The sequence below is a fragment of the Podarcis pityusensis genome (assembly GCF_964106645.2).
Source record: "Podarcis pityusensis genome assembly, chromosome: 8".
NCBI lineage: Eukaryota > Metazoa > Chordata > Lepidosauria > Squamata > Lacertidae > Podarcis > Podarcis pityusensis.
This window is the reverse complement of record NC_138033.1, coordinates 81,767,160-81,790,214: the sequence shown is the minus strand read 5'-3', so window position 1 is coordinate 81,790,214 and position 23,055 is coordinate 81,767,160. Positions and strand designations below refer to the sequence as shown.

At 48.6% G+C, this 23,055-nt stretch overlaps 1 protein-coding gene across 5 annotated transcripts in view; it reads left to right on the top strand.

Moving 5' to 3' along the window:
- Window positions 1-23,055, top strand: part of RPH3A (rabphilin 3A) — a 121,497-nt gene that overhangs the window by 52,689 nt on the left and 45,753 nt on the right. For all 5 annotated transcript variants that reach the window (XM_081017371.1, XM_081017370.1, XM_081017367.1 and 2 more), the window contains 3 exons: window positions 8,134-8,277; window positions 14,753-14,882; window positions 19,112-19,198. In XM_081017371.1, coding sequence (XP_080873497.1) covers window positions 8,134-8,277; window positions 14,753-14,882; window positions 19,112-19,198 — 361 coding nt within the window. The remainder of the gene's footprint in view (window positions 1-8,133; window positions 8,278-14,752; window positions 14,883-19,111; window positions 19,199-23,055) is intronic.

The window sequence follows — 23,055 nt, the reverse complement described above, 5'->3', positions numbered from 1 at the left end:
TTCGAAAGCACCCCCGGGTGCAAGTAGATAAATAGGGACCGCTTACTAGCGGGAAGGTAAACGGCGTTCCGTGTGCTGCGCTGGCTCGCCAGATGCAGCTTGTCACGCTGGCTACGTGACCCGGAAGTGTCTGCGGACAGCGCTGGCTCCCGGCCTCTAGAGTGAGATGAGCGCACAACCCTAGAGTCTGGCAAGACTGGCCCAAAGGGGCAGGGGTACCTTTACCTTTAACCTTACCCTAGACACCACCTCTGAGTCCCTGAGAGGCCTCAGACTTGACTTCTGGTGCTTCACAAGGCACCAGAAGTAGCGTTGGAGGGCCCCACTGTGCAGGTGCCAAGCACCCACAACATTTTTTTTGTGGGCCCTCGGGCCCTCAGGAGCCCCTAAATTGGCACCGGTGGACCTGGAGTTGTAAAGTGTGGACCTGTGTCTGGAAAGAGCAGGGCAAAAGTTAAGCGTGTACAAGTCCTCCGGGTAGACAACACTGGTAAAGATGGACCAAAGGTCTGGCTCAGTGTCCAGGATGCCATCACAAGAACGTAGCCAGACTTTGAAAGGAGCCAACCTCCATGAATGGGGAAATTCATCTGCCAACCCCCTCCTAACGCCGGCTGCCTGCGAGGAGGCATCTCTGTCTAGATTTCCCCTCAAAAGAACACCTCGCCTTGGCTTGGCGAGGGGAAGAATGGGAGACGAGATCCTTTCAAAGCCCCCCTCAATTTCACGATGTGAGCAGCGGGCACGAACAATTGGCACTATTTATACGTGGCCTATTTAGCTCCCTGCCTGCGCCGGCTGGCTTTTGTTCCTCGATTCAGCTGCAAATTTCTGCTTGTTCCCGACAGAATGGAAATGCAGATGGCAGTTTGGATTCGGGGCGGGGCGGGCTCCATCTGTAGGCGCTCTGCTCAATTGGGTGGGTGTGGATTTGCGAGGGGGCTCCCAAAGGGCTTTGTCCTCTCACGGTGGGCAAGATCTGATCCCTGTGCCTTCCCCAGTTGCAACGGGAGCCTGTAGGCGGAGAGAATTTGGAGGGTTGCCATCCGTACCCCTTTCTGAGGTGTCTCCAGTAGTATTTACCCTACATATTACTGGTGTTCTGGTCGCCTCCTCTCAGAAAGGAGGTACGGAGATGTAAAGGTGACCATAAAATGGCAAATGCAGTTCAATTTAAATATTTCTCTGATGAAAATGTTGTTGTTGTTGTTTAGTCGTTTGGTCATGTCCGACTCTTCGTGACCCCATGGACCAGAGCACGCCAGGCACTCCTGTCTTCCCGCAGTTTGGTCAAACTCATGTTGGTAGCTTCAAGAACACTGTCCAACCATCTCGTCCTCTGTCGTCCCCTTCTCCTTGTGCCCTCCATCTTTCCCAACATCAGGGTCTTTTCCAGGGAGTCTTCTCTTCTCATGAGGTGGCCAAAGTATTGGAGCCTCAGCTTCACGATCTGTCCTTCCAGTGAGCACTCAGGGCTGATTTCCTTCAGAATGGAGAGGTTTGATCTTCTAAAAGGGACATCCTATTCAACAACAACAACAACAACAACAACTGCCCCAGCCACTCTGGGCAGCTTCCAACATATATAGAAACATAACAAAACATTGAGCATTAAAAAACCCTTCCCTATACAGGTCTGCCTTCAGATGTCTTTTAAAGGGTGTCTAGTTACAGTGGTACCTCAGGTTACAGACGCTTCAGGTTACAGACTCCGCTAATCCAGAAATAGTACCTTGGGTTAAGAACTTTGCTTCAGGATGAGAACAGAAATCGCGCGGCGGCAGCGGGAGGCCCCATTAGCTAAAGTGGTACCTCAGGTTAAGAACAGTTTCAGCTTAAGAACGGACCTCCAGAACGAATTAAGTTCTTAACCTGAGGTACCACTGTACTTATCTCCTTGGCTCAGGGTGTGTGTGTGTCATATAGTTCCATACCCTCCAACATTTCTCGGATGAAAATAGGGATGTCTTAAGGAAAAGCGGGACATTCTGGGATCAAATCAGAAACCAAAGATGGCTTCTGTAAATCAGGAACTGTCTCTGGAAAATAGGGATACTAGGAGGGTCTGGCAAAGTGATACACATCAGGGCAGAAAAAAAGCCCTCGATTTCACTGATGGTTTTGAGCAGGGGTCAGCAAACTTTTTCAGCAGGGGACCGGTCCATTGTCCCTCAGACCTTGTGGGGGGCCAGACTGTATTTTTTGGGGGGGGAAATGAACGAATTCCTATACCCCACAAATAACCCAGACATGCATTTTAAATAAAAGGACACATTCTATTCATGTAAAAGCATGCTGATTCCTGGACTGTCCTCAGGCCGGATTTAGAAGGCGATTGGGCCAGATCCGGCCCCCGGGCCTTAGTTTGACTACCTATGGCTTTGAGAAAGCTACAATTGCTCAGGTAGATTTTGGCCCCAAAGTCATTGATGTTGCTTGAACCACAGCTCGCTTTGTGGTTCTGTTGCTGCGACCTATTTGTTACAACAAGGAATGTTCACCCGTTCTTGTTGTTTTTTTAATTGCCCTTCTGAGGAGTATCTAATAAACCGAGGAATCCAAACAAAGATGGTTTATTGATTGGAACAGAGAAAAACACCTGATGGGATTCTGCTCGGTTGCAAAGATCTGGCGGATAAACTGCTTACTTTGGTAATCCAAGATGAGGGCCTGGGAATAGGCAGGGTGTGTGGTGGGGAGAGATTTATTGACGGCATGATTGTACATGAAATACAATTTGGTCGATAAGAGCTGCAGCCAAAGGCTTGGCTTGCAATTTGAAACTGAGACGTGGGGTTCGGCTCCTTCCACCAGAGAGTTTGTCTCCTTGCAAATACCGAATTTTAGACACAAACCAGAGGGGAGAGGGGGGAATGTGCAGCAACACGACAACCTTTGCCTTATGCGGTATCTAAGAGCCCATATAGAGTCCTTAAGTAGGTTCTCTGTCGGTTTGAGAAAATAACAGAGGCCAACCAGAGAATATTGAGAAGCAAAGCAGCTAGTAAGCCTGATCTTTATAAAACTGTTGCAACAGGGTCCCCACTCATGCAGCAGGGAGGAGGGACCCAGAACATTGGTGTGCAAGCTCTTATATAGACACTTGAAAATTGCCTCACAGAAGGAGGCGGGCTACAGCAGGTCAGCCAGGATACCTGATAATGGTCACTGATTGCTTTTACCTGGGCAGCCTGGCCATTCTTTTGTGATGGTAAATACTCAGTTCCTGAATTCAGGTCACAGGTTCACCCTATTCATACACAAATACGCCCTTAAGACAGGATTTTTGAGCAAAGAGATAATGGGAGGTTTTCCCTTTTCCTTCCTCCTTGCAGAGAAACATTTGAGGTAAATTTGGGAGAGTCAAAATGGTTTCAGGATTGCTCTCCTGTACTATTTCAGACACGTAGTTTATATACTTATGTATGCCTTAGCAACATTTGATTTATATATATATGAGACCTTAAAGGTAAAGGTAAAGGGACCCCTGACCATTAGGTCCAGTCGTGGCCGACTCTGGGGTTGCGGTGCTCATCTCGCTTTACTGGCCGAGGGAGCCAGCATACAGCTTCCGGGTCATGTGGCCAGCATGACAAAGCCGCTTCTAGCAGCGCACGAAAACGCTGTTTACCTTCCCGCCGGAGCAGTACCTATTTATCTACTTGCACTGGCGTGCTTTCAAACTGCTAGGTGGGCAGGAGCAGGGACCAAGTGACGGGAGCTCACCCCATTGCAGGGATTCGAACTGCCAACCTTCTGATCGGCAAGCCCTAGGCTCTGTGGTTTAACCCACAGCACCACCTGCGTCCCTTATATGAGACCTTAGAATTCCTATAACACAAGGAATTTGCTTTGTGGCAGGGCTGTCACCTCAGAATGAGCAGCTTTGGCCAGGTTCTTCCAGGCATGAGACCTGCCTTGGTCCTAAAAGGCCTTGAGATGCTCACAGCACCGGCCTCCTTAGCTAGGAAGTGGTGCGTTTCATGCCTGGCTGGCAGATGTTTTCCTCGCGGATTTCCTCCTCTCCTCCTTTTTCTTCCTTGTGCTGTGCGAGCGAGAGAACCTTGTTGGCTCATTTCACAGACACTCTCAGCCCGGGTTGCAGAGGAAATTGCTGCATCAAATCCCACTGCAGGATGAAAAGCGTGAGCAGCCTCAGATCCGGAGAACAAGCCCAGTCTCTCTCCGCCTGTCTTTTTGCAAAAAGACAACTCTTTTCATCTTCTCATTTCCTGGAACGCTGGTAGTTTTCTGGACGGCCTTTATAAAAGTGGGTCGGTGGGAGGCTTGCTCGCTGGTCTAATATCATACAGGGGCTCAGGAGCAGGTGCACAGCTCACGTGCAGCAACATGTGGGGAGTGACGGTGTGGTGCAGTGGTTAGAGCTAGGACCTGGGAGGCCAGGGTTCAAACGCCCCCACACACTTGGCCATGAAACTCACTGGGTGTGACCTCAGGCCAGTCCCTGCCTCTCAGCCTAGCCTATTTCATAAAGTGATTGTATAACTCCACATTCTCCAACGTTTCTCCAGTGAAAATAGGAATGTTCTAAGGAAAAGCGGGACGTTGCAGGATCAAATCGGAAAGCGGGACAGTTTCTGTAAATCTGGAACTGTTCCTGGAAAATAGGGACACTTGCAGGGTCTGGATAGCTAGCCCACAACTTAAAAGGGAAAGGGAAAGGGACCCCTGACCATTAGGTCCAGTCGTGGCCGACTCTGGGATTGTGGCGCTCATCTCGCTTTATTGGCCGAGGGAGCCGGCGTACAGCTTCTGGGTCATGTGGCCAGCATGACTAAGCCGCTTCTGGCGAACCAGAGCAGCGCACGGAAACGCCGTTTACCTTCCCGCCAGAGCGGTACCTATTTATCTACAGTGGTACCTCAGGTTACATACACTTCAGGTTACATACGCTTCAGGTTACAGACTCCGCTAACCCAGAAATAGTGCTTCAGGTTAAGAACTTTGCTTCAGGATGAGAACAGAAATCGTGCTCCGGCGGCGCGGCAGCAGCAGGAGGCCCCATTAGCTAAAGTGGTGCTTCAGGTTAAGAACAGTTTCAGGTTAAGTACGAACCTCCGGAACGAATTAAGTACTTAACCTGAGGTACCACTACTGTACTTGCACTTTGACGTGCTTTCGAACTGCTAGGTTGGCAGGAGCAGGGACCGAGCAACGGGAGCTCACCCTGTCGCAGGGATTCAAACTGCCAACCTTCTGATCGGCAAGTCCTAGGCTCTGTGGTTTAACCCACAGCGCCACCTGCGTCCCAACCCGCAACTTACGCGGGGGCATTAAGCCAAAACTGCACATAGCCAAAAGTTCAATGATGGGTAGGATTGCCATAGTCACCCCCCCCGAACCCCCTTCCCCTTTCCATATGCGTAAAGCTGATTGCACACAACAATTTAAATGTGCCTAAGTTATGGGCGGGACATGGGTGGTGCTGTGGGTTAAACCACAGAGCCTAGGACTTGCTGATCAGAAGGTCAGCGGTTCGAATCTCCGCGACGGGGTGAGCTCCCATTGCTCGGTCCCTGCTCCTGCCAATCTAGCAGTTTGAAAGCACGTCAAAGTGCAAGTGGATAAATAGGTACCGCTCCGGCGGGAAGGTGAACGGCGTTTCCGTGCGCTGCTCTGGTTCGCCAGAAGCGGCTTAGTCATGCTGGCCACATGACCTGGAAGTTTTACACCGGCTCCCTTGGCCAATAAAGCGAGATGAGCGCCGCAACCGCAGAGTCGGCCACAACTGGACCTAATGGTCAGGGGTCCCTTTACCTTTAAGTTATGGGCATCCCATACCCTGGAGCTCCCAGAAAGCTGTGGCCTTTCTGTGTCTAGCTTTCAGGCTAGACCTGAACTTTCTTTCTCTTTTGCTCCGTGATGTTGACTTAGCAAGGAGTTGCGAAGTAGCTTCTTCCGTGTCGCCATTCTGCTCTGCCGTTGGCCTGCTGCCTTGGCTGTGACTCAGTTTAGCTGCAGCAAACCCCCTTTCTCCTGCGTTCCTTGGAAGCAGCCGCTGCTGGGCTGCAGACTTAATTCTCCTTATAGTCGACAAAATATAGGCTGCCTTCGCAAGGGAAACAAGCTGACAGCTCCTCGGCCAAAATGCTCTTGCTTATTATTCCAAGAGGACAAACTGATTATTAAAAGGAAACGGGCTTGTGGCAACAATAGTAATTTTGCACTTTGCTGAGCGGCTTTTCACCCCCCCTTCCTTCCCCCCCCTTTTTGGTGGTGGTAGTTTCCCCCCACCCCTTGGCTGGCAAAGCCTTGAATGAGGAAAAAGCAAAGGCGAGTGACAACTCTGTCTCCCAGGCCTTGACCCTCTTGGCATCCGCCTCTGGTCCTGCTGTGTGTTACTCACAGTTTGCAGAAAAAGGAGGACTGGCAATATGGAAGGCATGAAAGCACTTGAATTATTTTTAGGCTTTCTTTATAATTGTTTTAAATGGTATTTTACATTGTTTTTAGTGCTGACACATGCCCTGGGACTTTAGGGTGAAGGGAATAATAATAATAATAATAATAATAATAATAATAATAGTAACAATAATAATAATACAGTCATACCTCGGGTTAAATACGCTTCAAGTTGAGTGCGTTCGAGTTGCGCTCCTCGGCAACCCGGAAGTAACGGAGCGCGTTACTTCCGGGTTTTGCCGCTTGCGCATGCGCAGACGCTCAAAATGACATCACGCGCATGCGCAGAAGCGGTGAAAAGCGACGTGTGTGTGTGCGCAGACGCGCCGTCGCTAGTTACGTTTACCTCTAGATGTGAACGGGGCTCTGGAACGGATCCTGTTCGTATCTAAAGGTACCACTGTAATAATAATAATAATACAGTGGTACCTTGGTTCCCAATTGCCGAAAACCTGGAAGTAAGCGTTCCGGTTTTCAAACATTTTTCATAAGCCGAACATGTGATGCGGCTGTCGACTATTGTTTCCGGGCCCCTGCACCAATCAGAAGCTGCGCCTTGGTTTTTGAACATTTCAGAAGTCAAACGGACTTCCGGAACGGATTAAGTTTGGCGCTTTTGTTTTTGCTCTTCGTTTTGCATTTTTGTTTTTTGAGGCTTTTTCGGTTCATTTGTTTTTGTGACTGTGTGGAACCCAGTTCAGCTACTGACTGATTGTGTGACTGCGGCAATGGATAAAAGCTCCCCATCCAAACAATGACTATCGTCAGTGTAAGTAAGGAAAAAAATAATTTTTATTTTTATCATCTACAATACTGTCTTATTTATTTTATAGTACAGTACATTGATTATTGCTTTCATTTTATGGGTCAATGTTCTCGTTAGAGAGTAAAGTTCATGTTAAATTGCTGTTTTAGGGGTTGTTTTTAGAAGTCTGGAACGGATTAATCGGTTTTGCATCGTTTTCTATGGGAAAGCGCACCTTGGTTTTGGAATGCTTTGGTTTTGGAACGGACTTCCGGAATGGATTAAGTCTGAGAACCAGAGTACCACTGTAACAAAGATGCATAAAGGCATCTTTCTCTTTTGATTTTTGCTTGCCAGTAGTAGGCACTGGGGAATGGGGGGTTCAATCTGGAATCAGGAGTTCAGTGTGTGGGAGGGGGTAGCCCTCCCTCCTAGACTATATCCTAAAATAAATAAAATAAAAATAATAATAATAATAACATAAAATAAAATGAGACCGCAATGCAGTGACACACCTCCATTGCCGTCACATCTTGTTTGGTCCTAGAAGTAAACCTGTAGTTTGTAATAGCTGTCCGTGTGCATGAAAGCAGAATTTGGGTGGCCACCTTGCAGGGATGGCGCAGTCGTGGATTTCCTGCATTGTCCTGGGGTTGGACTAGATGGCCACTTGAGGTACCGCCCCTTTCAACCGTCCCCTTTTCAGATCAAATATGTTTCTTCGCGCAGAGCAGCAGAAATGTCAACAACTTAGATTCCTTGTGACCTGTTGGGAGATTTTCTATATTTTATTAAATGGTAGAGAAGTTTTTTCAAAAATTTTTTTAAAGCTGGCTCGATGCCCTTATGAAGGTATCTGTCCGCCTTGGCCCATGTGTTGTGTTGGGTTCCACTTGCAGCAGCTTTGATCTCCTCCTCAGATGCCTTCCTTGACCAGATCCCCCTCTTTTCTATGCCCACTGCAGAGCCCCCGGCAGCTGGTCAGCTCACGGGACCCAGCCAGACCGAGGGAGGAAGAATGAAGAGCTGACGGATGAGGAGAAGGAGATCATCAACCGGGTCATTGCTCGTGCTGAGAAGATGGAAGAGTTGGAGCAGGAACGCATTGGGTAAGGAGGCCACGTGAGTTGGGAGTCATGTTCTGTGTGCATTTGTCTGCAGGTAGCAAATCTGTATTCCTTCAGATGTTCCCAGACACCAGGTCCCATCAGCTCCAACCAACATGGCCAGTGGTTGGGGATGATGGAAGTTACCCTCCAGATGTTCCCAGACACCAGGTCCCATCAGCCCCAACCAACAAGGCCAGTGGTTGGGGATGATGGAAGTTACCCTCCAGATGTTCCCAGACACCAGGTCCCATCAGCCCCAACCAACATGGCCAGTGGTTGGGGATGATGGAAGTTACCCTCCAGATGTTCCCAGACACCAGGTCCCATCAGCCCCAACCAACATGGCCAGTGGTTGGGGATGATGGAAGTTACCCTCCAGATGTTCCCAGACACCAGGTCCCATCAGCCCCAACCAACAAGGCCAGTGGTTGGAGATAATGGAAGTTATCCTCCAGATGTTCCCAGACACCAGGTCCCATCAGCCCCAACCAACATGGCCAGTGGTTGGGGATGATGGAAGTTATCCTCCAGATGTTCCCAGACACCAGGTCCCATCATCCCCAACCAACATGGCCAGTGTTTGTTCTATTCCATCAACATCTGGATGGCCATAAGGTCTTGTTTGCATCTTTGCATTGCGGGGGGTTTGGCTGGATGACCCCTGGGGACCCCTTCCAACTCTACTGTTCTACCATCCCAACATCCTTTCTGTGGTGCTGGGCAGCTTGCTTTGTTGGAGGGCTTGTACCTCTCTCTTTGTGTGTTCTGCACTCCTGGTCTTCTCTGCTCCAGAGCTAGGAGACCACAAGCCAATTCTGTCTGAAGCAAAAGCAGGGGTGGGTGGCCTGGGGTCTCCCAGATGTCGTTGTCTTCCGTCTCCCCTCACCCCCTACTAGCAACATGGACGGCAGACAGGAATGATGGGCACTGTACTCCAGATTTTTAAAAGCCATCTCAAGGCAACCCTGGTCAGGAAAGTTTTTAGTGTTTGATATTGTATTGTGTTTTTTCCCTATTTTTGCTGGGAGTCGCCCAGAGTGGCTGGGGCGGCTCAGTCAGATGGGCAGCATACAAATTACTGTGGTACCTCGGGTTACATACACTTCAGGTTACAGACTCCGCTAACGGAGAAATAGTACCTCAGGTTAAGAACTTTCGTTTCGGGATGAGAACAGAAATCGTTCAGCAGCGGTGCGGTGGCAGCGGGAGTGGTCCTTCAGGTTAAGAACAGTTTCAGGTTAAGAACGGACCTCCAGAACGAATTAAATACTTAACCCAAGGTACCACTGTAATTGGGACGCGGGTGGCGCTGTGGGTTAAACCACAGAGCCTAGACTTGCCAATCAGAAGGTCGGAGGTTCGAATCCCCGTGACGGGGTGAGCTCCTGTTGTTCGGTCCCAGCTCCTGCCAACCTAGCAGTTCGAAAGCACGTCAAAGTGCAAGTAGATAAATAGGTACCGCTCCGGCGGGAAGGTAAACGGCGTTTCCGTGTGCAGCTCTGGTTCGCCAGAAGCGGCTTAGTCATGCTGGCCACATGACCCGGAAGCTGAACGCCGGCTCCCTCGGCCAATAAAGCGAGATGAGCGCCGCAACCTCAGAGTCGGCCACGGCTGGACCTAATGGTCAGGGGTCCCTTTACCTTTACCACTGTAATTATTGTTATTGCCGTTGTTATTATTTCAGGAGGTATGTGAACAAAATGGGAGAGGGGAGCAAGCGAGAAAATGCAGAGTTGGGCCACATGCATGCATTTCAAGCACTATGAGAGCACTTTAAAAAAAATATTGGCTTCCCCCAAAGACTCCTGGACCTGTCATTTATCCAGGGTGCTGAGAGTGGTGGTGCAACTCCTATCTTCCCCCACAGAGCTGCAGTATCCAGAGTGGTTTAACAACCAGTCCCTCTTCACAGGGAAATCAGGGGCACTTGAACTCAGCTCCCATCCCCATCATCGCTGGAAGCCCCCTGTCCCTGCCTCCCCAGGATGAGGCCACTGGGAGACATAGAATTTTGTCACTGAGGGAGCTCATAGGTGGGACGAGTGGCCTCCGTGCGTGTTTCTGCAAAAGGCCTCCCATCTCCCTTGCTCACCAGCAGCCCAGTCAGCAAGGAGGAGCTGGTACGCTTGACTTATCTTCCAGCCATAAGCTACTGCAGTGCACCATTTCTCACGAAGACCAGGGAGTGGGAAATGACTTCTTTCTGGGACGCATGGGAATTTGCCAGGATGCTTAAGAAATATTGTTTGTAAAGGGGGAGTGGGGAGACTCTTGGAGGGGGGGCATTTTGCCACTGCTGCAACTTAACATAATGCCAGCTACGTGTTCTCTTTGCAAACACGTTTGATTTAAAACCGGCTTCCCTCTCCTGCTGGCGGCCTCGCACAAATAGCATTTCACAACTGAACCTCAGCACTCCTTCTCTGGAAACCACAAGAAAGTGCTCTTGGGCTTGGGTCTTGTTTGCATGTTTAAAGGTACCCCTGCCCGTACGGGCCAGTCTTGCCAGACTCTAGGGTTGTGCGCTCATCTCACTCTATAGGCCGGGAGCCAGCGCTGTCCGCAGACACTTCCGGGTCACGTGGCCAGCGTGACAAGCTGCATCTGGCGAGCCAGCGCAGCACACGGAACGCCGTTTACCTTCCCGCTGGTAAGCGGTCCCTATTTATCTACTTGCACCCGGGGGTGCTTTCGAACTGCTAGGTTGGCAGGCGCTGGGACCGAACGACGGGAGCGCACCCCGCCGCGGGGATTCGAACCGCCGACCATGCGATCAGCAAGTCCTAGGCGCTGAGGTTTTACCCACAGCGCCACCCACGTCCCTATTGTTTGCATGTTACAGTGGCCTTATTCTGCACAAATTTGCTTAATCTGCCTTTGAAGCCATCCTAGTTTTTGGTCATCGCTTCCTCCAGTGGCAGGGGGTTCCGTAGTTTATAACTATGCGCTGCATAGTCTTTGCTCTGTCCCGAATCTTCCAAATTTCAGCTTTGTTGGATGTCTACGAGACCTAAAAGTAAAGGTAAAGGGACCCCTGACCATTAGGTCCAGTCGTGGACGACTCTGGGGTTGTGGCACTCATCTCGCATTACTGGCCAAGGGAGCCGGCGTACAGCTTCCGGGTCATGTGGCCAGCATGTGGTTCTGGCAAACCAGAGCAGCGCAAGGAAACACTGTTTACCTTCCCGCCAGATCGGTACCTATTTATCTACTTGCACTTTGATGTGCTTTCGAACTGCTAGGTTGGCAGGAGCAGGGACCGAGCAACGGGAGCTCACCCCGTCGCGGGGATTTGAACCACCAACCTTCTGATCGGCAAGTCCTAGGCTCTGTGGTTTAACCCACAGCGCCACCTGCGTCCCTTTACGAGACCCTAGTGTTATAATAAAAGTCAGAAAAATAGACAGATGCTAGAGGACAGAAACTGGTCCCCTTACTGGCCTCCTGGGAAGACCTAGTGCCATCGGTGTAACATTTTAAATGTATTTAAATAACTTAAATAAATAATGTAAACATATTTCCTCATATCCGAGTTGATACTGATTTTAGTGGGGGGGGGGTTTAGCCCACAAATTATTCCAATCTACCTCCACAATCTCTGCCCCCAGATCAGATTCCCATTGCGGTTACACAGAGTTCTATCCTCTAAACTCTGTGCTCTTTAATTACATGATAAAAAAGTTATTGTATATTCTTTTGTATGTAAAACCACCTTTTTCAAATGATGTTAAACTTCAGAAACTTTTAACTTCAGAATTTGATTTAAAAAATGCACTGTTTGATGAACGTAAAAGCTAATTTACATCCTGCATTCCTCATACATCCTGCATTCCTTTTTTCCTCATCGTTCGTTCTGCTAATATAGGTAAGCCATTTTCAGATGAATCAATTAGTCTACAATGGATTTATTTGAAAATGGTCCGCCTATATCAGCGGAACAGATAATGAGAAAAATCACCTGTTCATTTATTGCTAATAATGTGCTCTGCACGGGGTGTGCCAGGAACTGCGAAATAAGCTGAACTGAGCCCAGTCCCGAAGTCAGGATTGGTGCAAAGCTTTTACCTGCAGCTCCTGTTTTAATTTCATAAGCTGACTGGCTCAGGCAAGTGTGTCTCCTCTAACAACACTTCCCCAAATAACGCACACTGATTTAACGGTTTTGTCAGATTTGGGTCACACCGCGACAGGAGGGGATGAAATTTCCTGCGGGCTGGATGTTCTGGAAAACCTCTCCAGAGGGCTTCTCTTTCCCCCGCTCCCCCCCGCCTTCTCTTTATATATTCCCTTCAGAACAGAATAAATAATAGATTTTTTTATTGCATGCACTATTTTTATCTGCTTGGGATTTTACACAGCATGCCTGCCCAACCGAACTTGCAGGGAGAGAGGCTGCCGGGGGTGTTTGTGAAGCTCCTAGTTGCTGGCAGAGGGGGCTGCCTGTGCAGCTGGCAGGTGGGGTAGGGGTTTTTGCAAGCTGCAGCCCCCCTGCAAGCCCTACTTACCGTATTTTTTGCTCTATAAGACGCACCAGACCACAAGACGCACCTAGTTTTTGGAGGAGGAAAACGATAAAAAAAATATTCTGAATCTCCGAAGCCAGAACAGCAAGAGGAATCGCTGCGCAGTGAAAGCAGCAATCCCTCTTGCTGTTCTGGCTTCTGGGATAGCAAATGAACCTTCTGCCTTAGTAGGATTCTTCCTCCTAGTCTAAGCTGCATAGTTGGCCACAAATGCACAGAGGTGCGAGGAAAGACGAACAGCATATTCTCTGAAATCGTCTGCTTCCATACATACTGGATTTTGGGGGCACATCTGTACCTGCACATCTGCACATCTGTACCTGCAAGATCCTCTTACCCTCATAATCATCATCATAATAAATTTTATTTATACCCCGCCCTCCCCAGCCAGGACCAGGCTCAGGGCGGCTAACAGCACATATAAAAACAATTGATTGAAATACAGTGGTACCTCGGGTTACATACGTTTCAAGTTACATACACTTCAGGTTACAGACTCCGCTAACCCAGAAATAGTACCTCGGGTTAAGAACTTGGCTTCAGGATGAGAACAGAAATCGTGCTCCGGCGGCGTGGCGGCAGCAGGAGGCCCCATTAGCTAAAGTGGTGCTTCATGTTAAGAACAGACCTCCGGAACGAATTAAGTACTTAACCCGAGGTACCACTGTACAACTTAAAAAACAAGTTTAAAATACAACATTAAAATGCAGCCTCATTTCAGTGGAAATTCGAAACAAAAACTGTTTTGGGGATGAAAAGGTCAAGTCTTCACCAAGGCTAACTATCCAGACTGGTCCTACATGGACCAGAAAAAACCAAGGGAAGTCCCCAGATAGGAGTTCCATCACAGAAGGAGAAAGGAAAAAGGAAAGAGGTGGAGGGGATCAAGCTGATTCTAAGCCAAAGGCCAGGCGGAACAACTCTGTCTTACAGGCCCTGCGGAAAGAAATCAGATCCCGCAGGGCCCTGGTCTCATGAGGCAGAGAGTTCCACCAGGCCGGAGCCAATGTTGAAAAGGCCCTGGCTCTGGTTGAGGCTAATCTGACTTCCTTAGGGCCCGGGACCACTAGGGTGTTGCTATTTATGGACCTTAAGGTCCTCCGTGGGGCATACCGGGAGAGGTGGCCACGTAGGTACGAGGGTCCTAGGCTGTGAAGGGCTTTAAAGGTCAAAACCAGCACCTTTTGCCCATTTGACAGCTTTGATTTGCGGAATTGGCATTGTTACAGGTGCCACACAATCGTTGCTCCGCATTTCTTTGTAAGAAATCAATCTTTTAGTGTAGCAGCATATGCACTTTGGAACTCCCTGCCTATTGCTTCACTGTAATGCTAAAAACCTTTTTGTTTAGACAAGCCTACCCAGATGTTTACATAGTTGATGCGAGTTTTAATCTGTTTTTAGCTTCCTGTTGGTGTTAACTATTTTTTTCTGTTTTTTAAGCAGCTGTTTCTCACTCTGTTCACTGTAATTTTATTGTTTCATTGTTTCTTTAAATTGCTTCGAAGGTTTTTTTTTGCAATAAATCAATAAATCAATTGATATGCCGCTTGTTATGCCATTTTTATAGACTCACAGAGTTGTAGAGTTGGAAAGGGCCCCAGGGTCATCTAGTCCAACCCCCTGCAATGCAGGAAACTCAGCTACAGAATCCATGACAGAAGGCCATCCAGCCTCTACTTAAAAACTTCCACTGAAGGAGAATCCACTACCTCCTGAGGTAGTCCATCCCACTGTCAAACAGGTCTTTGAAACCCGGGAAATTTAAGGGACATCATCAATAAGGGACAGCAGCGGGACATGGAAAGGGACTTTCCCGCCAAATAAGGGACGGTTGACAGCTATGGATCTTCTGGGTTGGAAATAGGCTGATTTAATCAATTAACTTGGCCAAAAGCATCCTTTTTAATTTTTTTTGCCTCTGCTGCCTTGCTCCCCCTCCCCCGCTTTAGGCGTCTCATGAACCGCCTGGAAGACATGCGCCGAAACGTGGCCGGTGACGGGGTCAACCGCTGCATCTTGTGCGGCGAACAGCTGGGGCGCCTGGGGTCAGCCTGTGTGGTGTGCGAAGATTGCAAAAAGGTGAGGAACCCAAATCTCTGCCCCCTTTACCGCCTCCCTTGCCCTCGCGTGCTTTCTTCCAGGGGTGGCCCAATGCTTTTTTTGCTTCCTGGGACGAAGGGCAGGACTCTGAGGGTGACTGAGCTACCAAGGTGGCACCCTCAGCTGACCTCAGCACCCAAGAGGGTCTGGAGGGAAGAGGCGGCTTGCCAAATGTTTGGGGCCTGTGGCATTTTGGCCTTTAAACGCTAAGGATGGAGATGATCTTGTCATGAAATTCCACTCGGTATTGATCCAGAGTACAGTGGTACCCCGCAAGACGAACGCCTCGCAAGACGGAAAACCCGCTAGACGAAAGGGTTTTCCGTTTTGGAGGCGCTTCGCAAAACGAATTTCCCTATGGGCTTGCTTCGCAAGACGACAGCCCATAGGGAAATCTCCGGGACAGCGGGGAAGCACAGCGCGTCTTCCCCACTGTCCTCGGACCTCCTCCCGCCGCCCGGCTTCGGAACGAATCTCCGATGCCGGGCGGGGGGGGGAACGCCTCCTCCCGCCGCCCGGCATCGGAACGAATCTCCGATGCCGGGCGGGGGGGGAACGCCTCCTCCCGCCGCCCGGCATCGGAACGAATCTCCGATGCCGGGCGGGGGGGGGAACGCCTCCTCCCGCTGCCCGGCATCGGAACGAATCTCCGATGCCGGGGGGGGGGAACGCCTCCTCCCGCCGCCCGGCATCGGAACGAAGCTCCGATGCCGGGCGGGGGGGGAACGCCTCCTCCCGCCGCCCGGCATCGGAACGAAGCTCCGATGCCGGGCGGGGGGGGCGGGGACACCTTCTCCCGCCGCCCAGCTTCGGATGGCTTTCCTGAAGACTTGGGGTGGGAGGAGGGTTTTCCTTCCCACCGCCAACATTCAGAATGCTGTTCTGAATGTTGGCGGTGGGGAGGAAAAACCCTCCTCCCACGCAAGCCCCGGGAACAGAGGGAAAGCGCTGCGCGCCTTCCCCTCTGTTCCCGTACCTGTCCTGAAGGCTTGCGGTGGGGAGAAAAGCCCTTCTCCGCACCGCCAGCCTGGCAAGCGGTTTCCCTAGGAACGCATTAATTGATTTTCAATGCATTCCTATGGGAAACCGTGCTTCGCAAGACGAAAAACTCGCAAGAAGAAAAAACTTGCGGAACGAATTAATTTCGTCTTGCGAGGCACCACTGTAGATTCCAATGTATAGTTAGCAGAGTAACAACTTAAAATACATTGCAGGAATTCCCCCCAAATAGACCAGAAGCAATTGATATTTCATCCATCAGAGCTTTTACTGCTACTGAAGGCAAATGAACATAATGGTCACAAACCCAATACATTCAGGAGTGGCACTGTCCATAAGAAATCCAGTTGCAGCAGACTTAACTTAAACTTAGAATAACTTATAATAAGTCTAAACCAGGGGTCAGCAAACTTTTTCAGCTGTGGGCCAGCCCACCATCTCTCAGACTATGTGATGGGCTGGACTATATTTTGAAGAAAAAAATGAACGAATTCCTGTGCCCCACAAATAACCCAGAGATGCATTTTAAAGAGAAGGACACATTGTACTCATGTAAAAACACACTGATTCCTGGACCGTCCATGGGCTGGATTGAGAAGGCGATTGGGCCGCATCCGGCCCACGGACCTTAGGTTGCCTACCCTGGTCTAAACTTTAACACTATACAGTGGTACCTCTGGTTGTGAATCTGTTCTGGAGGCCCTTCGCAACCTGAAAAGAATGCAACCTGCACCTGCGGGTCGCGATTCATCGCTTCTGTGCATGCGCGCAACGTCATTTTGCGCATCTGCGCATGCGCGAGCAGCGAAACCCGGAAGTAACCCTTTCCGATACTTCCGGGTCGCCGCAGGACTCAACCTGTAAACGCGCAACCTGAAGCAAACGTAACATGAGGTATGACTGTATACAGAACACCACACCAGAAGGAAAGAGAGATAAAGTGAAACCTAGGCTCCTTCTGGCCCTACTATTATAGTCAGCATGACCTTGATAGAAAAAGATAAGAGAACCAGTTTAAACCAGCTGTACTTAGCTTCTCGGGAAGTATAACCCAAACATCATGAAGCTTCTGCTTGCTTCTTTGCACAGAGAAGCTTCCAGAACCCACTGGAATTAATTAGAATAGGATCTACACATCAGATCAATACTTTCTGCACTAAGAAATGCAAACTGACAGATCTATCGCCACTGCCGGAAGTGTCATACTTCTGAATACCAGTTGCTGGAAGTCACAGGTGGGCAGAGAGCAGAGGCAGTCCCACTTGTGAGAACAGGATGCTGGACTGGGTGGACCTTTGGCCTGATCCTGCAGGTGCTCTGCTTGTGTTCTTATTTATTTTGGAGGGGGAAGCGCCCCCTGCGCCTTGGACCGTTCCTCCTGTATTCCTCACCAAAGCCTCAGAGCGGCTTCGCTCAGATGGCCAGGCAGTCCTCCTTGCCCGCCATCTCGAAAGCAAGCTTCGCTGTGCCAGGTATTTGGTGGAAAGATGACATCCTTAATTAAGCTGGAGGCAGCCTCCCCTCAAGGGCGCGAGTGGCAGCGCCAGGGCTGCGCGGCACAGATGGCACGAGAAGGCTCCCCCATCTGCTGCAGTCGACCTTCCGCAGCCGGGCCAAAAAATGTCTGGCGCCATTTCTGTCAGAAACGTGACTCTCCTTGATGGTTGTTATTGGAAAGTGTGTGTGTGCGCGCACAGCTTTCAGACAGGCCACATCCAAATAATTATAATAGTAATAATAATAATAATAATAATAATAATAATAATAATAATCAGTGCTTTTTCAAAAAAAATGTTTAGGGGTACGTTCATTTTGCCAAAATCACCATTTTATAGTTCAAATTGGGGAAAATAAATACAGTAAATGGACAGAAGTACAAAGATTCACTTTGTATTTTTTATATTACGCACAAGATTATTCAAAACACAACCAGATTTTATCTACTTATCTACTTTTAAAAATTTATCTACTTTTAAAAATTTTCACTTATGATCTTTTTCTTTTACTTCTTTATTCTTTCTTTGTTCTTTTTTCCTTTTTTCTGATATCTTCTCTTTCATTTCACTGCTTTATTGTGAATAGCACTTTATAGAGGTTTAAATAACTGTAAATATGAAAAGAGACAAAATATTCTCTAATTTTTTTCCCTTGGTTAGATGTATTTTCTTTTTCTTTTGCATTTTCTTTTGTTGTGAATATGCATGTTTTCTAATTTGTACTTAATAATAATAATAATAGATTCACAAAATGTTTAGGGGTATGCGTCCCCCTGCGTCCCCCTCCCCAGAAAAAAAAGCACTGCTAATAAAAATGCCAATATTTATACCCCGCTCATCTGGCCCATCTGAAAGCACTCTTATTCCACTTTAAAGAGTCCTGGGATCTGTGGTTTGTTAAGGGTGCTGAGAGGTGTTAGGAGACCCCCCCAATTCCTCCCCCCATAGCTTCAGTTCCCAGAGTGATTTGACAATCAATCCCTTTTCACAGTGACTGTAGCTCCAGAGGAGCTCTCAGCTCCCTTAACAAACTACAGCTCCCAGAATTCTTTTTTTTTTTAAATGATATTTATTAAAGTTTCAGATAGAAAAAGACACATCAATAAAAAAGAATTTAAAAGTAAAAAGAAAAATACACAATATAAAATACAAAAAGAAAAAAAAAGAAAAAACAGTTAAAAACAATTCCATCTTTTCATCACTGCTTTTGAATTAACTTATTTTCTGGACCTCCTCATACCTCCCTCTTTTGTATTCCAATTCAGTTTGTTTGTCCAGCAATTCCTTTCCCTCTTTTTTAATCCCAATCCTTAATCTTAATATAATATAATATAACATTAAATTTTTATCTATTAATAGCCAATTTTCCATTCTTTTAACCTTTTTATTCCTAATCCCTAATCTTAATCTGTCTATAACTTTAAAGTCTGTGCAGCTAGAAACCACTTAATTTCAATCCATCATCACTCTAACATTCTTTAATTTTAGCTCGCAGAATTCTTCAGGGGAAGCCATCACTGCTTAAAGCAGGACCATAGCATTTGAAATGTGTGTTGTGTTTATGGGCACTGTCTGTCTTCCAGCGCCATATCTGGGAGACCAACATGGGCTGTTTAGACACCCGTACACAGACATAATGGAAGTCCATCTTCATTCTGATAAGGGCTTTTCTGGCTGTTTTCACAGTGTTTTGTATCTTTCTTTCCCATGCAGAACGTCTGCACTAAATGTGGCACCCAGACCAGCAACAACCGGCCTCACTCCATCTGGTTGTGTAAGATCTGCTGCGAACAGAGAGAGGTCAGTCGGGAAGTGGCTTGTTAGACCTGCATTTTCCTGGGAAATATATGAACGCTGCAAAGAGTATATTCAGATGGTCTATCCTCATATGCCTATTTGAGGAGTCAGGACCTCGTGGCCTCCCCAGCTTCAATGGATTAAAACTCCTATCACCCGTGGCAATTCTTTTTATTTTGAGTTCTTAAATGAAAATTCACCAGCATTTAGTGTGAATTTCTCCTACTTTCTTACGCAATTTGCCTAATATGTACAATCTTTTGCAAAGTGATTTCTTCTAATATGCTGTTTTCAGCGACATACAAATTTTTAGGCACACTTTAACCCTGGGATATGCATTTTTGTATACAGTTCTTGGGTGGGGAAGTGCATTGCAACATATGGAGAAATGAGATTATATATATATATATATATATATATATATATATATATATATATTACTTTGCAGGACGCGACGGGCTGAGCTCCCGTTGCTCGGTCCCTGCTCCTGCCAACCTAGCAGTTCGAAAGCACCTCAAAGTGCAAGTAGATAAATAGGTACCACTCCAGCGGGAAGGTAAACGGCGTTTCCGTGCGCTGCTCTGGTTCACCAGAAGTGGCTTAGTCATGCTGGCCACATGACCCGGAAGCTGTACGCCAGCTCCCTCGGCCAATAAAGCGAGATGAGCGCCGCAACCCCAGAGTCGGCCACAACTGGACCTAATGGTCAGGGGTCCCTTTACCTGTTTATATTACTTTACAAAGTTGTTATTGTACTTCACCAGATCTTAACCTATTACAGTATTTGTAAGTATGGATTTCAAATGTCATTGAGTTTGTCCATGGCAAGTATGTGTTTATATAAGTCTCCAATCCAATCGTAGAAGGGAGCGACATTTTTATTTTTCCAATTCATCAGTATCAGTCTTTTTGCCGTGGTAAGGGCACGGAGAGTCCACTCATATTGTCCATTTGTAAGGTTCCATGTGCTGGGCATATAATTCGAAAGGATATTTTGCTCTGTAAATGTAAGGTTGTTCCGTACAGTTCTGTTGATAGTTTTAGTTACCTTCTGCCAAAAATCTTCCAATATAGGACAATGAAAAAACATATGTTTTAGAGAAGCATTATCCCTATTTTATCTCCAACAGTTAGATACCTTAGATAGCCCTTTTTAAAACAAACGTTTTTAAAAAATCGCGAATGGGGGAAAAACCCCTGGCAATTAACCACAGGTTCCTCACCCCTGTTCTCCTTCAGCTGGTTGCAAGCAAGTGGCCTTCCTTGGCTGTAATCCTCTCAAAAATGAGTGAATGGGCAGTAAAATGGCAAACGCATTTCAAAGTACCATATTTTTCACTCTATAGGTCGCACCCGACCATAGGACGCACCTTGTTTTAGAGGGGGAGAAGCGGCAGGAGAAACGGAACCCCTTCCATTTCTCCTCCCGCTTGGCTGAAGGGGCGCTGTGCAGCTCTCCCTCTCTGCTGAAGCCAGGAGAGTCTTGCTCTCCCGGCTTCAGCAAAAGGAACCCGAAGCCTTTGGAGCGCAGTGCGAGTTCCCACTGTGTTCCGGAGGCTTCAGGCGGCTATCTTTGAAGCCTGGAGGGCGAGAGGGGTCGGTGCGCACCAACCCCTCTCGCTCTCCAGGCTTCAGCGAAAGCAACGCGAAGCCTCTGGAGCGCGGAGGGAGCGCTCTCTCTGCGCTTCGAAGGCTTCGCGTTGCTATCACTGAAGCCAAGGAGCCTGCATTCGCTCCATAGGACGCACACACATTTCCCCTTAATTTTTGGAAGGGAAAAGGTGCGTCCTATAGAGCGAAAATTACGGTAAACAACTGCAGAGTGACGCATTTGGGGATGAAAAGTCTTAATTTCACATACATGCCATTGGGGTCTGATCTGGAGGTGATGGATGAGGAACGAGACCTTGGGGTCATAATGGACGGCTCGATGAAAATGTCGGCCCAGTGTGTGGCAGCTGTGAAAAAGGCAAAGCCCATGCTATATCTGGCCCTGCCGTGGGAAGAATCATAGAACTGTAGAGTTGGAAGGGACCCCAAGGGTCTGTCAGGAGCTCAGCCTACACTCGAGTAGGACTCTGGCAGAGACACATGCCCGACTGGCATGTTCCCTCCCTCCTGGTCGATCGTTCGGGAGCTTCAAAAGCTTTCTTCAGCACGAACATCACAGCGACCGATGCCAACAGACACCGGCACACTTAGGGATCCGCAGAGTCTTCGCAGCTTCTGTAACAGACCTCAGCAACTCAGCATTTTGACTAGCCTACTTTATTTACATACAGTGGTGCCTCGCAAGACGAAATTAATTCGTTCCGCAAGTTTTTTCTTCTTGCGAGTTTTTCGTCTTGCGATGCACGGTTTCCCATAGGAATGCATTGAAAATCAATTAATGCGTTCCTAAGGAAACCGCCTTCAGACCAGGTCCGGGGACAGTCTGTCCCCCGACCTCTTCTGAAGGCTGGGGGGGGGGGGACAAGGGCTTCGCTGCCGACCCCCAGCATTTTAAAATCTCCCCGGGACACGGGGAGATTTTAAAATGCTGGGGGTCGGCAGCGAACGCTTCGCTGATCCCGGGACGGCAGACAGCTCTGCGCTGGCATCCAGAGCGGGGCAGGACTTAGCGCCCCGCTCGGGATGGTGGCGCAGATCTGCCTGCAGTCCCGGGACTGCAGGCAGCTTTGTGCGGCCATCTGGAGCGGGGCGGGCTTCGCCCCCGGCTCCCGATGGCTGCGCAGAGCTGCGCTGATCCCGGCACGGCAGACAGCTCTGCGCCGCCATCCCGAGTGGGGCGGGACTTCTCTGCTGTCCCGGGGAATCTCCCCGGGACAGCAGAGAAGTCTCCGCTGTCCCGGGAAGGCAGGCGGGGGGGGAGCAAAGACTTTTGCCCCCCGCCGGCCTTCAGAAGAGGTCCAGGACCTCTTCTGAAGGCCGGCTGTGGGCGAAAGTCTTTGCTCCCGAACGCCAGCAATTTAAAACAGGTCCCCGGAGATTTCCCTATGGGCTTTCGTCTTGCGAAGCAAGCCCATAGGGAAATTCGTCTTGCGAAGCGCCTCCGAAACAGAAAACCCTTTCGTCTTGCGGGTTTTCCGTGTTGCGAGGCATTCGTCTTGCGGGGTACCACTGTATAAACACACACGGAGCACTGCAACATGGCTCCCTCTCTCTCTAGCAACAGACAGGAAAGAGAAAAAGAACAAAGGACAATAGTCCCACTTCACGGAACACAGTAACACAAACATCCTGTCTCCTTCACTTCCCACTCTGTGGAGTCAAAACATATACCGTCATGTGATAGACAAAAATCCCATGACTGCAATCATGGAGCAGGAATTCTAACAGGGTAATAATAATAATAATAATAATAATAATAATAATAATAATAATTTATTATTTATACCCCGTCCATCTGGCTGGGTTTCTTCAGCCACTCTGGGCGGCTCCCATCATCATCAGCAGCAGCAGCAGCAGTGATAAAACACCAAACATTAAAAAAAATCATAAACAGGGCTGCCTTCAGATGTCTTCTAAAAGTCAGATAGTTGTTTATTTCCTTGACGTCTGCTGGGAGGTCATTCCACAGCGCGGACGCCACTACTGAGAAGGCCCTCTGCCTGGTTCCCTGTAACCTCACTTCTCTCAGGGGAGGAACCACAAGAAGGCCCTTGGAGCTGGACCTCAGTGTCCGGGCTGAACGATGGGGATGGAGACGCTCCTTCAAGTATACTGGGCCAAGGCTGTTTAGGGCTTTGAACGTCAGCACCAACAGCCCCCCCCCCCAACTGAGCTCTTTTATTGTGATACTTATAAGACATTGCCCTAGCTCTGCCACCGGGACAATTTTAGAAGTCACATACTTGAGA